This window comes from Rhyacophila brunnea, unplaced genomic scaffold (assembly GCF_057557595.1).
Source record: "Rhyacophila brunnea isolate RB1 unplaced genomic scaffold, BYU_Rbru_1.0 scaffold_15, whole genome shotgun sequence".
Classification (NCBI taxonomy): Eukaryota; Metazoa; Arthropoda; class Insecta; order Trichoptera; family Rhyacophilidae; genus Rhyacophila; species Rhyacophila brunnea.
In genome coordinates, this window is record NW_028232806.1 from 15,988,633 (window position 1) to 16,005,382 (window position 16,750).

General features: G+C 33.7%; 1 protein-coding gene across 4 annotated transcripts in view; it reads right to left on the reverse strand.

The window, feature by feature from the left end:
• Window positions 1-16,750, reverse strand: part of LOC147074951 (uncharacterized) — a 55,972-nt gene that overhangs the window by 13,029 nt on the left and 26,193 nt on the right. For 3 of the 4 annotated variants that reach the window (XM_085943010.1, XM_085943009.1, XM_085943008.1), the window contains exons 3-8: window positions 14,997-15,147; window positions 12,277-12,406; window positions 8,512-8,687; window positions 7,402-7,588; window positions 5,809-5,955; window positions 2,735-2,845 (exon numbers count right to left, since the gene is read on the reverse strand). In XM_085943010.1, coding sequence (XP_085799136.1) covers window positions 2,735-2,845; window positions 5,809-5,955; window positions 7,402-7,588; window positions 8,512-8,687; window positions 12,277-12,406; window positions 14,997-15,147 — 902 coding nt within the window. The remainder of the gene's footprint in view (window positions 1-2,734; window positions 2,846-5,808; window positions 5,956-7,401; window positions 7,589-8,511; window positions 8,688-12,276; window positions 12,407-14,996; window positions 15,148-16,750) is intronic. The other variant, XM_085943011.1, reaches the window with a different exon arrangement.

Consider the following 16,750-nt stretch of genomic DNA (forward strand, 5'->3'; position numbering starts at 1 on the left):
TATTTTAGACATATGTGTAGAACAAAATTATTTCCAATTTAACGGTAAATGTTATAAACAAATTTCAGGGCTGGCAATGGGAAATTGTCTGTCTCCTTTGTTAGCAGAGTTATATATGGACTTTTTAGAATCTATTATATTCGAAAACAAAACTAAAACCAGAGATATCATATATTGGTTTCGGTATGTAGATGATATACTTTGTTTGTTTAATGGTACAGATAGACAACTGACCAAATTCCATAAGTTTTTAAATTCACTAGATGATAATATTAAATTTACATTAGAAGTAGGTGTTAAGAAAATTAATTTTCTAGACCTAAATATTAACATAGAAAAGAACATACATGAGTTCAACATTTATAGAAAACCGACATATTCGGATTGCATTATACATAGTTCCTCGAATCATCCACCTGCATATAAACTAGCCGCATTTCATTCAGATATACATAGACTTGTAACTGTGCCCTTAAGTGAAACAAATTTTCAAAACGAACTTTCAACGATTAAACAAATTGCTATTAACAACGGTTATGAGGAGTCTCTTATAGACAAACTTTTAATAAAAAAGAAAATAAAATTAGTATCTAAATTATTATATAAAGGTATAGAACCTACCATACCGGTCATTGCTAATCATTGGTGTAGATTAAGTTATATAGGTAAAACCAGTGAAAAAGTTATAAAACATCTGTCCAAAAATAATGTCAAGCCGGCATTTTATTGTAATAACACAGTTGGTAGATTATTAATAAATAATAAAGACTCCATAGAGATTAAAAATAAATCCGGTATTTACAAATTAGACTGTAACAACTGTCCTAAATTTTACATTGGGAAAACTACGAGGAGCCTAAATATTAGAATTTCAGAACATTTAGCAGCCCAAAGATTGGAGAAGGATACTTCAACGTTTGCTAACCACTTATTAAATGAAAAACACACGTTTGACATTGAAAAGGGTGCAAAACTACTTCACAGTCATACGGGTGATTATAAATTATTCTACCCAGAAATATTAGAAATAAATAGAGCACAGTTGCAGAGCTTACCTATATTGAACGATCAACTCGGCTTTCCTAGTAGCCCTTTGTTATATCCTATAATATGATGTTTTACATATGAGACTATATTATGGTCAATTGTATTGACACACAATTTATATATGTTTGTATGAGATTATATATATTTGTATGTTTTGTTAAAAAATAATGTTATAAAAGTAGGTACCTTGTAAGTAGTATTATTATAGACATCTCATTAGTTAACTCGATTAATTATTTTTCTTAGAATTGACGATTTACACCTCTTCAGTGTAGTATTTTTTATTGTTATAAAGAATTTTGACCTATTATTAGGTTTGACGATTTATTATAATAATATGCTGTCCAGTGTATTGTTATTAATAAGATAGGGTTTTTACTAATTGGGTTTTTTACTGACACTTCAGCTATTCATAATTTGTTTATTGTATTTTTTGTTGTAATTTCTGACTAAATAGGTAGGTAATGGAGTTTTTACCTACTTTATTGTATTGTTGTACTATATAAGGTAGAGTTAAGGGTGTTCGTTGTCAGTGTGTGTTTGCCTTTGGTGAGTGTAGACGACGCCTGAAGATGCCGAAAGGTGAAACCCGGGTCGCAAAAAACGACTTAAATGGAATAGTACAGAGCTTGAATCCATTAGAATTTAAATTCAAATTCCATCAAGTACCTTCGGTCGAAAGTATTAATATTAAATACATTCATTTTTTACGTAAGCCGAATGGATCAAAATACAGAAATAAGCGAGAAATAAATATCAAAAATTACAAGCATTAATATCCAAATTAGTAACATGTTTATATCAGTTGCAACAATACAAGCATATGTATACATATATAATTGAGCACTTTAAGGAAAAAAAAGGTTTTTGATGAATCGGTTCCGTAGCGGCCCTGATTCAACCAATCTGTGGCAGGCCTCGGTACAACACGCAACGAGGGGGGTTCTGTAGTGTCCCGGCTCAAGTCAGTCCATGGTTGACCTCGGGATACATGCACATTACACCGTCATAGAAAGTTATCCTGCGTTCCAATGCACAAGTCCAAAGTACATTATATTATATAATCAACTCAGATAAACAGATATCAAAAGTCCGTGTCAGGCCTTGGACTGTCAACGGCACAGTCATAAATTGTCCTGCGTTTTAACGCACATGATCACATATATAATCAATTCAAATAAAAAGATATCTAAAGTGTTAATTTATAAATGTGTGCGTTGGAAAGCAAGACAAATTGAAACTGTATTGTTGACAGTCCGAGGCCTGAAGCAGACTTGTTAAATCAGGGCCAATACAATGCGCCATACATTTGTTTACATATTAGCCAAAAATCATTAAAATCAATAAAATTATTAGAGTGCTATGCCATTATCTCAAAATGATGATTTCAAGATAACGCTACTTTCCAAGGAGGGGCTCAATTTATGACTGTACATTGATTTATTTTTCTGTGACGGTAGGTTGCGATCAACACATAATTTTTTTCAACACAAGTAGACATGCATATGAACTTGCAACAAACATCATCACAAAGGATTATTTATAGGCGTTCTAAATAAGCATTTTATATTTTTTTTTAATATTTTCATAATTTCTGTTTAAAGCAGGCTTAATATTGGTAGAAGACATTCCAACCGTTATTATCAAGTAAACAAATAGTGCATTGTTAATAATAAATTGTACTTACTACCATTTGAGTTAGGTTTACTTGGTATTAAAGACTTGAGGAAATCATTAATATTGAAATCATCTCTAGGTGCCGGTGTAGAGCACGAATTAATTACTTCTATTTTGTTGCCTGTAAACAAAAATATTTTTATCAGAACCAAAACAAAGGACTTTTGCCTTGTATTGGATGTGAGATGCTTTCTCACACAACAAACATCTTATTGGTCATTCCAACAGAATAATTCCATCACCGATTTGCACTAAGCAACACTAAATAGTGCAAAACGTACCATCTGTAGCAGCATCACGGTCAGCGTTGCCAACATGGCGTTTTTCTTGTCAGTTCTAGCATTTTTGAATGGGCATCTAGCTTGTAAAATTTGTATCTGGCATATGGCGTTATATCAAGAATTTTTCGACACCGCAACTAGTTTAAAAGTTTTCATAAATAATCAAGAATATTATTACACCAGATTTGCTTAAAAATTAACATACTGGGCATTTGTATCTTATATCTTACTATTAATATAAATGTTATAGATATACCATCATAAACCGTCTGCTCGCTCGCGGTGCTCGAATTTAGAACAAAGCTCATCACAGTATAAAAAGTATTACATCGTATGTCAAATGTTAACATGTAGCACCCTCACTCAACGGACAACAACCGCTTCTGTGCCAAAGCGAACTTGTACGCGGTTTATGGTCGGGCGAATAGGGCCAGGCATACAAAAAAAGTGAACTTGCTCGCCTGTTTTTGAAGACAGATTGCCAGTGCCAGGCGTTTGTTTTAAATATTTTAAAATCTCGAGCATGTAGTGACATCTATTGTGACGAATATTTAGCACTAAAATTTTTAATACATACTTGAATTTAGGTTGACATCACTGTTTTAAAAAGAGCTTCACGGTTTAACCGATATTTGCCGTTAATGGTAGGGTTGCCACTCATGTTTTATTCAAAGCAAAATATTTTTCGGATGGAATATCCTGTATGGAATATATTGTACGCGCGTATTTTTGGGAATTCCCTTCGTACAGTTGAAATATTTTTTTTTGTTGAAGTGTGTCATGCTATTTATTTCGCGCCTGGAATTGGAGCGTGTAGTTCATTTCTTTCTTGTGAGAATTCGTTGGTACATTCACAATTGCGATCGCGTTTCTTGATCTGTGAGTGTTTGTTTTAATTGTTTCTTCTGTCAAGTGGCAGGATTAATAATTATAAGTGTTTTTTGTTAACAAATTTATATGATCAATTTTATCCACAGTTTCTACTCTACAGTGTTTGAACTATTTTTGTGACTTTCCGTTTTGATTTTTTCCACTGCTCGAAAATGGAAGGAGAATCAAGTACTTCGGGACTTCAATCGGCTGAAGATCTTTGGAGAGGGTTGGCATTACTGCTGAATCTGACGAGTGATTTTGAATTAACCCTTAACACTCGAGTGCCGCCATATCGGCGGCATTAGAAGTTTCCCGTATTACTCGAGTGCCGCCGTAGCGGCGGCACGCCTATAAAGTCATTTTTTGTAATATTTTTAGAAATTTTTATAATGCGATTTCAATCAAGTTAGAATGAATAATGATAGGTTATTACATTTATCTGAGAAAAAAGTCGGCAAAAGAATACTGCGTGCGTAATTTCAACATAGTATTTTTATCGGAATCTTCTCTTTTTTTATTCGTAGGTCGTCGCTTGCAAGCAATGTTTTTTTGTCACATAAATTTTATTTATTGAACGTTCCCAGACTAGAGTGAACTGTTTGTCACGCATGATTTTGAAGTGTGTTTATATTTTTTATTGGTTCTCACTTGGGCTGGGGCGTCTCGTATAGTTTACAGTTTTATATTTGAATAGACTGTTTTTGATGACAATACTTACTAGTATATTATGCCGATTCGGAACCTTACAAATATAATGTGAAATACTCTAATGAGTCAAATGAAAATTATTACGTATCGATTTATTATTTTTTGAGAAATCTTTTGATAATGTGTACCGCACTGGGAATGAGTTGTTATGAGCCCGAAACTAATTTAGGAAATTTACGAGACGGCCGCTTATATTACAAGTGTATTTGAAGGCAATTCATTTGGATCATATTTACAGTCATAACTATATGTATGGACGATTTACACTTTATAGCCACTTCTCTACATACCGCTATTTCATTACGATTCTGTGATAAGCCAGGATTACATATTGGAGATTGTTCGCGGGGGCCCGCCGTTGTGAAATACCACACAATGAAGAATTATAAATAAACTAAAAATAAGTACAGTATATTCATTATAAATCTATTTTACAGAATTAATAAAAAAAAGAAAAAAAAAAAATTTTACATTTTTTTCACCAATTAAATGTTTTATATTGAAATTATGCTATTTACGGAAAAAAGTCTCGAGTGGGTGGTATGTACCTATAAAAAAAAATTCGAGTGGAAAAGGTTAAATGATGACGAAGAACCAGATACATCTCATTCTCCTACTGTTGATGAATCGATGCCAGTTTTCGAATGGGAAATTGGAGATTTTGTGCCAAAAATAAAATCGTTCTAAGATTCGGCTATAGCGAATTGGATTTTTCTTAAATGTTAGTGGATGATAGTTTTATAAATGAAGAAGAGAATCAAGGAATCGGTGTAAACAATGCAAAGTGGCCCTCTGCTTGGTACCGTGTTTCGAAACTTACCACACGGTAGAACACTATTGACTTGAAAACTCTTTCTACAAGTTTTGTGGCAACCCTGACAATTTTAAAAAGTTAAACTTGTGTTTTTTCGGAAGAATACTGGTCCAAATCAGACATCTTGCATATGATTGGTAAGTGTTTATGATAAACTTTCAATATATTTCAAAAAATTAAATATTAATAAGGTTTTGTTTTTGCTATGAATTGCTATTTTATAAAATGTTTTCAGTCGAGTGAAACAGTCAGTAGAAATCATGAAGCCCATGAAACAGCTTGTGTAATTTAGGCATTATAATCTAAAATCGATGATCATTGTGACATCCAGATAATCGATGTTCTACTTTATAATAATCAATAGAATATATAGAATGACTATACATAGTAATAAATATATTGATTTACCAGTATCTTCAATCACCGCCTCGGCGCATTCACTTTTAAAGGAGGCAAAGGAGAATTGGTTGCTGCCTAAAAAGCTACTGAAACCCTTTCCTCCTAAATCTTCACCCAGTATACTGCTTGAGAATGTCTTGTCCAAATTGTATGAATCTAAAATTGTAAGGAGAGTAAAACAATAATCAATCAATTGCGATAGCTTACATACATGGTAGAATTCCATTATGCAACAGTGGAATAAGTACAGTAAGTACTCTCTCAGTAATCCGTCACCCCAAAAACTAGACAAGTGACCAATTAGCGAAAGCGGCGGACTATAGTGCATACATACAAAATATGGTAAAAATTTTCGAAAACTGGTATTTTGTAAAACTATTTTTTTTGAGAAATTCGTACTAGCAAATTACTGTTTTATTTATAATCAAAATCAAGTATTTACTAAATTATACATATTTTTTATAAACTTATTAAACTTATTAAAACTAAAAGTTTATTAACTAAATAATAAACAGTAAATCACTTGACACAACCAGTTGTTCAGTGAGGCTGATATTCTTGAATGACTTAGGATTCCTGGCTTTCCCTATTACAAAAAGCTTCATTTTGTGTGTCCCGGTTGCATTGCAGCATGGCATAATTGTGACACAGTCCTTGGGCACTTTCCTCCCTGATACAATACTTACTTCGCGATGAACATACGTTTTACGAAGGAGAAGTTTCCAAAATAAACCCGCCTCATCTGCATTGTATACTTGTACGCGGCGGACTATTGAATTTGACAATCGAATACCGGTGAATTATAGAGCTTGATTTTGTGCTTTCATTGAGTCAAAATAACGGCGGATTATAGTAGTTGTCGGATAATCGAGCAGCGGATTACTGAGAATGTACTGTACAGGGAAATCCAGATTTTACTGTTTTGAGGGACTCACAAAAAAATACACAAATAAATTTATTTATAATTAAAAAATCTTACAAATTATTTTGGTATATGTGCCATGTATTTTTTTCAGATAATTATATGCCAATGATTTCTACCCGGGTTTCATGGAACTCTAGGAATCCGCGATTAGTGCCAGGCGTTCCACAAAAGTTTTTAGTGTCCCATTTTAAACAATTAAGTATTTTGAAAATGTTGCTTGCGATGAATACGAATGCGAACGATATAACTTTTAAGAGTAGATTCTCTTGGAAAGTACAAAAATGGCGCTAAATTGTCTCGTCTATTTGTGTATTTCAGATTTTTTTAGTTGTATCTATCCATTTAAGATAGCCATGCAAAAATGGTAAAATGTAGCTGTGGGTCATGGGTTTCATCAGGCTCCTGTCAAAAAATACATGTTGATTTTTTCAATGTGTCTTTGATACATTTTTGTCCAATGAATTTGATGAATAGCCAACTTTTTCATCCAAATTACCGACAATGTTGATTGGCATAACCGCAAGACTCTTGACTATAAATGACTACTTATCAGACAAACTCATAAAACAATACCAATATTACCTAAAGACCCTAAAAGGATTTTTTGGATAGGTACTGCTCCAATATAGTACCATGCAAATAGAACTGGCAAAGGCTATAAATGTTGAATGGTTTACCGAGGCTATGGTTGTCTTGTCCTTGAGGTAAATCGAGGTCTTCATCGGGTCCCGGGGAAGGGACTTCTTCATTTTCATCAGGGAGAGATGGAACGGGACTGGCCACTTCTTTCGGAGGTAATTTCTCACATAATTCGTCCAGTCTACGTTTTAGACCACGGACTCGACCGCCAAAGTTTTTGTAAGCCTGCAAGTTTCATTGGGAATATATACATGTATGTAAAATCAAATATGACATGAAAAGTAGAAAATCGGTGATCTATTTAGTAAAATTCGTAAATCCGATTTTGCACCCAGACCACGTCCAATAATTTCAAAAATCAATCCACAAAATCCTCGTAATGTGTTCAAACAATGGAAAAAATTGAAAACCTAGTGAATATCGACTAGGCATCATTGTCATTGAAGACAGAAAAAATCTTAATGCCATACTAACGATTCCCAACCTGGGGAATATTTTGGAAAGCTTGTGGAGCCCTGACTTCGTTGATACATAGTGGATTCGATGAGGGTTAATTACAAAATAGATATTGTAATAAATAAATAGAGCAGCAGTAGTTAATAAATATTGTCTACTAAATCCAAACCAATCGTAGTTTCTTATCGTTATCTGGACAAATATTCATTGGAATATTTTCTTTATTGCATGTAAATTTCGGCAGAGTTTACATACTGCTGCCAAACTGGATATGGTGTCACTGTAACTTCTAAAAAAATTCACGCATAGGAATATAATGCAAATTTGGAGCAAATTGCAATAATTAATGTCTCAACTGTTTGTGATATTAATAATAAGTGCATCAAAATACTAAATAGTTTCGTGGATAGTTTTATGTATTAATATTATATGTATAAAAATAAACGCTGTTTTCATTTCTGGATATTCCGTACGGTAGAACTTTTAAAAAAACTCTGGACATTTGATTACTGTTCACAGATATATTTATCGTTCAAAAGAATTATATTTTCTTTAATTGATTAGATATTTTCTACAGATAAAGTGCTCTCAAAATGTTGTGATTTTTTACAGTTCATGAGAGCCTACTCTTAGCTTCATTTCAGTTACAGCATTCATACAGAATATAAAGAAACAGAAATGAAGACACTCACGTTAGCGACCACTTTGACCTCTCCCCTCTGAGTCGCATAATGAACGTCTGCCTTCAGCAGAAGCTGGGTCAGCGTCGATCTCGCCACAATCTCCTTCTGCAGAGCTCGGATGTAGCCGTTTAGCTTAGACACTACGTCATCTATTTCCGAAGAAGCCTCTTCAACATCGCGGCGCTCTATAAACAAGTCATATTCTTATGATGGAGAATTGTAATATAATATCTATATCATAGTCAACTGTGTAAATTAGTTGACATTGGAGCACACCGAATTGATGGGGGAGATATGCTCACAACTAAATTGGTAACGATGCTGCATGTTTGTCGCTTTTGACCAGAAACATTGTAAGCCGACAGCTATGAAACACACAACACAAAAATAACCGGCAAGCATAACATATTTTTCATATGAGGGGAGGGGTTGATAAATATCCTTGAAACGTTAAATGCACTGTATATTGACATTGATGACACACAAAATTGATGGAAGCATTCTTGGCTAAGTACATCATCTGATGACATCTTATTCAATGGCCAGTTTGAGTGTTTTGACAGTTGTGTAAATATTGATCTTTTGACTTCATAAACTGTTTGTGTGTAAGATCAGTAAAGTGATTATGTTGCTTTTCTGCAAGAGTTTCGCCGGGTTCATATGTCGCCTGTTAGATTGAAGTATTCTTGTCATTTATATTAACTTTGTACAGTACAACCTCGATTATCGGACTAATTATTGTGGATAAAAGTAGCAAATCGACTACTTCATGGAATAATACACTGAGCCCAAAATAATGTGTTATTTACTTTTTAACCCGGCCGCCGCGTCAGTTTCAATATGAAAGGGGCTCTCTCTGCGGTACCATTTTTCAAAATGCTATGCTTCCCTATATTATGATAAATACGGCAATTAAAAATAGCTGGTATTACTGTTATCATGCCTAGATACATAAGGTTCGAAGTGCCACACTAAAAAATAGAATCGATTGTTGAATTTAGCTGTGAATGCTTGAATAAAATCGTCCATAGTCCCTTGTACCGAAAAAATACGCAGCCATGTTTGTGACGTAAAAACGCGTCATTGAGATTGTGCGCCTATGAAAAGAAATAAATCACTGACACTAATTTTATTTTAGTCATGTTAGAAACACTTAAAAATGCCGTTAAAAATATTGAAAATAATAGCTTTTATTGTGTCGCATATTATTACAAGTTTTATGGGTCGCGTAAAGTTGAGTCCACAGTGGTTGAAATATTGTAATAATTTCTTATGTTCTTTTTTTAGTGTAATTTGGATTTTTACTAGATTAAACTTTTCAGTTTTATTGAGCATTGTGTTATGTTAGTGATTGTCGTTTTATGTTTTATAAAAAAAACAATATTTATTTTGTAAAATCTGCTGCGTGCTTGTAAAAGTGCTATAAAAACATTTATTGCGTGAGGTTTTAAAATTTCATAAACATTAAATTGCATACAAAGATAATATGTAATATAGTTGAAAAGTCAATATTCCATGATTTACATTTTATATTATGTTGTATACCCGTGTGTTTTTTTTTATACTTACGTTTATTTATACGTTTTATATATTCCTTCATAGTAGTTCGTAATTTATTGGTAAAACTCGCAATCGTCCTAACTAAAATATAATAATATATTATATTTTTTCATTCCGTGTGGACGTATCTTTACGACATATTTACGACTTTCAATAATGAGCTCGATTTATGACTTTCAAACAATTGGGGTGACACATGACGACATGACCATGAGTAATAAAAATAAATGACATAATCCAGAACACAAGTTCAAGTACATATTTATAAATATTTTGATGACACAGGTTCGGTTGTTTGGTTTTATTTTATTCCCGCAAACATGGTGTTGTAAAGATCGCGGTGAATATTCAACTTGACACGATAAATCACTCGGCGCACACTCAAACTCGAATGAAAATATTTTGTATACCTAGTGCGCAGGCGCTAAAAAATACCGCGTAGATTTGAACTGATGCAATCGTACCGGCGAATCTCAATAGATCGAGAGGGTTCGAAAGATCGATGTTTATGAAATTAAAACAACATATTTTTGACAAAGTTATATAGGTGGAAGTAGGCGGATGGATCGGGCTATTTTTTAATAAAATTCTCAATGCCGCATGAAAAATATTTCTTGCGTTATCCACAGGTCAAGGTTTGCGTATCTGACTGCTATACGGTCGCCCATGTGTTACGTACTAGCTGTATCCTACTGGAATACGGTCGCCGGGAAAGGGTTAAGCTATTGTTTCATTGAACAAAAATAACACACAAGCCAATTTTTTTTGGATTGAAAAATATCTGATATACACTTTTAATTATTAGTAAGTACTTATTATAAGTAGAGTTGAGATTATATTATATTTTTTTGTAATATCATAAATAGCATGGAATACAAACCCATCTCCAGTTGGCGTCCTATTAATTTCTCATGCGACACTGAACAAGACATTATGTTGAGTTGGTCTGTTGTTATTACATACCATACAAATTATTTGTATAAATAATTTTTTACTGTGATTCATCACACTAATTGAGATTTTTCGTGTAACTATCGCCTTTATCGTATTGAATTATTATTGTCAATTTAAAATTGATTATTGCTTATTTTCAAATTAGCATGGAAAAAACACCATGTCTTGTTAGGCGATACATAGTTTTTTAAACACAAAGCCTTATGAAAAAATTAAAACAGGAGAAATCACACCAAATCTGGAAGTAATATTTTAGTATGTGGAAAAACACATTTTGATTTATTTCCTAAATTTATTATTTATATGATTAGTATTATTTATTATATATGTTTATATTATTTATTATAATATATGATAAATTTGAGTAGTATATTATGCTTATAAGATTTGGAATTTAAAGATGTAAATTATAATTAAATAACATTCATATAATTTAAACACATTTGTTTGCTACACATTTTTTAATGGTTTTTTTTTTCTCTCCTGGATAATTGACATTTTTGAGTTATAGCACCTGGTACACGTGTGTGGATTTACTGGCAACAATACCGTGTAAATTAAACTATCGCGATAATAACTGTTTACACATTGACTTGTATCACCAAACTCATTCTTTAAGCGTTAGCAAAGACATTTGTTGTCGTTGTGGGGTGCTATTTGTCAGTTAAGACAGTTTGTGAAAATCGGTCACAAAAACATTGTAATGCTCTGCGCTTCTGTAGTTCATATGTTATTCGCCAGGTTCGCCACTATATTTTGATATTGTTTAAGTTGCAACTATCACGTGAAATTCAAAAATCGCTGAACTTTTTTGGTCCATGTGTGCAGTCTTGCAACTTACACGATAATGCATGTTTCCACATGCATTTTCTTGCTATGGCCACGATAATACGTACTGCCAGCAGTAAATCCGTGCATGTGTACAAGTGCTATATTTGTGTTATTCCATGAGCCTACCTCATGTATGTATGTGTGTATGTGTGTAAATGTATATGTTTAATTATAAATACGGATAATCGAAAAATAAAGCCTTTTTACTTTGGGAATAAGCACTTTTCATACCATTGTTTGAAAACTTCAGCGAATGAAACAAACGATCAATCGTAATAGAATCCAGATAATTGAGATTTTGCCATATTCAATTATATCGATGATTCGACAGGAAAACATGACCTCTATTACTGTCAAATTAATAAGTTTCACTGTATACCAGACACTGACGGATTAAGTGAATCATAAAATTTTAATGAAAGAAAATACCTTTTAAGCTGGCACACAAGGCATCGGTGTCATTCAATGCCAGCGGACTTTCGTGGATTTGTTTCAACTGATGATCAGTGTCAGCATCCAAAACAGAGCATTGCCGAATTTTATTGACTAGCTGCATTGCCTGAAAGCAATGAAGTGCAAAGGATTACAATAAATAAATAATCACTCATTTTTTTAATTATGGCATTGTCACACCCCAAAATTGTCACCAATTGCGGGAACTCCTCTGGGGGTCTAGAGAAGCCGGAACCATTTTAGAGTTGACATATAGTAATGGTCGATTACGAAAAAAATAAATAAATATCCGGCAACGTTGTAAATCCCGGCCATTAAAAAAAATATAAATCTGTAATGCTGCAATTGTACACCGCTTTCAGCGGAAGAGGTGATGCTTAAAAGCGCAAAAGTGCTTGAAAGCGCAACATGATTTTGCCATCCAGATGCTCCTAGACATCCAAATCGTAAACAGATACATTTCTTCCTCCGCGAAAATTATTAAAAATTATATAAAATGTAGTAACCAAATAGTATTATCTCAATAAAAATCGCCGTTTTCGACCATTCCGGTGTTATTTTTTCACTGCCAAGTCCCAAATGACAGACGATGACCAGCAACTATCATACTGAGCGAAAAGAGGAATGCATCTTCTCCGACTTGACGGGATATGACAGCATACAACAATTCAATTGTTACAACAGAATCCTCAATGCATAAAATTTGTTTTAAGGGGGCAAGCGTGTACAAGGTTTTTTGTGTTTTCCAGTAAAACCAGTAAATCATGAGGTTTTAAAAAATATTAGTTTATGTAATAAAAATACTTTATGCAGTCATCAAATGTTTAACATAAATACAAAGAAATAATAAGGCTTCAAAATCATATAAATAGCTTTTCTACAACGTTTAAGGAATGTCAATTTTTATGCTCTGAAAATACCATAAAACTCTATTCTAACATAACTCTTATCTAACATGGCACATGTGGGCCCATAAGCAGCCAATCCAGAAATAATTCTCGGGGGTCAGATAAAAATAAAAGACCTTTTAAGAGAGAAGGTATAATTTAAATAAAAAAGTGTTTTAAATAGGCAATTATCTAGTCTGCGTAGGCCTTCATCTGACCCTGATGGCAACTCCACATAACAATGTTAAAATTCAGAAATGTAATTTTCAATATTGTTGATAGAAATACAATCTTGACATCCTAAACACAGGATATGAGCCTTCATAAAGTGGAAGTTATATTAACATTGTACTTTTTTATGAGGATAGGTCATCGGCCCAACCCATTGGGTCAAATACAAATTTGAAAAAAAAACATGAATTTTATTAACTTCAGAAGTGAACACAGCCATTATTCTATTTCGGGTGAATCTGTAGACTAGTTTTCTAGCATCCCCAACACGCTCTCCTATTAACCATTGTATACTAAACGTGAAATAGACTAAAATGCAATAAAGATTGTCCTCATTTTTTGTTTGTGGTGTAACAATGTCATTAAGAATATTAATGAGATAATGTGCAGATAGATATGTCTAATTTTTACCGAAATTGAGTTATTATACACAAAACAACCGCTGCATAACACCTTTAGTGCCCATACGCATTTGCGGCAGGCCGCCTCGCGGCTAGCCGCGGCGGCCTGCCGCCTATCGTTTTTTGTATGCCGGCTAACCGCAGCGGCCTGCCGCATATCGCACTTTGCATACAAAAAAAAATATGCGGCCTAACCGCGAGGCGGCCTGCCGCAAGTGCGTATGGGCACTAATGCTATAAAAATATTATATGTCCAAATAAGATATTTGAGAAGATATTGTCTCATACAAATAAAAATAATATGTCCATTTCGCCTTCAATGATCAACCAATTCGAATCGTCCAATTTGATTCTCCCATACACACAAAACTGTACATACAAGGTTTGTAAATTAACCGATGATCGTATCATCGTTCACTTATGATACGATTATCAAAAAAATGAAAGCATGTTAAATAATCAAAAATTCGTGACATTGCAATATTAAATACAGTCGAATCACGGAAATAGCGAGATCTCAGATGTAATGAGGAAACATTCGTTGACATGTTAGTTTATGATTTTCTCCATACATTTATTCACTTTTATAACGAGCTACTTCTCGGGCATACAAAACAAAACTGTTAATGTGTAGATTGTTTAAAAACAACATTTTCGGCCATAAGCAATAAAATCCGACCGGGCAGTTAACTAGACCGATGCCGCCGGGATCGGATTACGTTTATGACACTGGTTAAGTGTCTATGTACCTAATTGGTATTTTCGCCGACAGCATTGAAAAATTATCCACGCATATGGTTGAAATTATATGTAAAAAATCCAAGCTTTTTGAAGTCTGTAGGTACATACCAGCGCTGGTGGCTCAGCACTTCATTACAATAAACAACTTCTTTTGTAATTTACGAATGCCATGCTTGTTTTCAGATTTTTTATGTTCTATGCTTAAATAGAATGAGGCGCGAAAAATGTTATATACTACGATATAACGAGTAATGCTTATAACGAGCAAATTCAGTCCCATCTTCCTCGTAATAACCAAGTTCGACTGTATAACCTAAGCAACAAAGTAGGTACGTAGCGATTACAAAACAGTTGAAAAACATCCGGGTCTAGACCAGAATCTCAAGAGTAGAAGTGCAATTGCCAAAAAAGAGAGTAAAATAAAAATTATTCCCACTTGAAAGTCATTGGGGTCGAGATCGGGCGTCTGCTTGCCAGCTGCAGCGCTCAAAAGTCCGGTGAGGTCAGTCAGAAACTCTTCATCGTAGACAGCTCTCTCTTCCCAGATACGGAATATCCTCAATATTCTGTGCTTCACCTTGTCATCCCTGTAAACATTTAATCAAATATATAATTTATTTATTTAAATTCAAAACACAACACACAAAACTAAAAAATGCAACATTCTTCATTGAATACAAATAATTCAGCATGTAGGCGGGTAGCCTAATTGGTAAAACTCTTGTCACTTTAACGATGGATATGTGTACAAGTTTTTTTAGAATATGTACTTATACCACTTGTACATATGCATGGATTTACTGGCACCAATAGTGTGTAAATTAAACAATGGCGATAATAACTGTTTACATGTAAAAGTGCTGTCTGTCTCGCCAATCTCATTCTTCAATAATAAGCGAGATGTGTTGTTGCCATTGTATGGTGCTATTTCACTAGTTGTGAAAATGCTCTATGCCATAGTTCTTGTTTTTCTGGCAGGTTTGCCACTATCATCCTATTATGCAGGCGCAGATATCGCACATCCCAACTGTCGCATAAAAATTCAGAAGATGCTGAGCATTTTTGATCCATGCATGCAATCTTGCAACTTACACGATAATACGTGTTAACTCTTGCATATTTGCTTGTTATGGCCGCAATAATACATACTGTCAGAAGTAAATCCATGCACGTGTAAACGGGATATTATGTTTCTGAGGTCGTTACGTAAGATATTTTAATGAAGAATACACAGACAAAATAGTAATTTCTCAATTGTCTCAGAGGGTAGGCTATCATGAGAGGTTGTTTTTTTCTAAATAATAATGGTTGACCATCTATTCACAACCAATTTATGTTTCTTGGTTTTATCTAGGCAATATTTGTACACAATAATTTATGGAATGAATAATAAATCTAAAATTATGTTTAATTGCCGGCAATTTTTGACAAAATGCTGTTGATAACAGACTGAAGTTTGATCCAAGGGATACACAATGTAAAATCGCTGGTATCTTTGGCCCCAAAGCCCTAATGATCCATTTTTCAGCTTCACTTTTACATATTCTGTCTATATAGAAAAGGTTTTATTCGATGTCCTCTAGGTTCGTCTATATTACCATTATTAATCTACATAGTCGTTCAAAATGTGCAGTACATATTGAAAATCTACACAAATATTCCATGGATCTATAGATTCAGATTTTAAGCCAAGTTTCACATCTAAACTCGTTTCAACTGCAACACGTTGAATATGTCGATGTGATTTTGTCGGCATTCACAAAACACATAATATAACCTAATGTATGTCCGCACATTAAAAAACAGTTGATGCAAGTACGCAAGCAACAAATTTCACTATGACATGGATCACATGTCACTTACCCTCGGTGCTACAGTTACGCATGCGCAGACCCTACGAGTCGTCCAACTCGTCAGTCGCCATATCTCCTACTCATACGGGTTTGAATGTTTGTTGATGATTCGAGAGGTTACACCAGGGAGGGGCAAACTTTTTGGATGGAGGGCCAAATTCAAGAATTCAAAATGAGCGGCGGGCCGCAAGTAAAATACCATTTTTAGATATACACTATTTATTATCACGAAAAATAAACATTACAAAAAAATTAATGAGAATAATGAAACTGTTGTACATTTTTTAACATTTTTTTAAATTCAGGTGTTAATTTTGTAGTTGATATTCTCAAAACT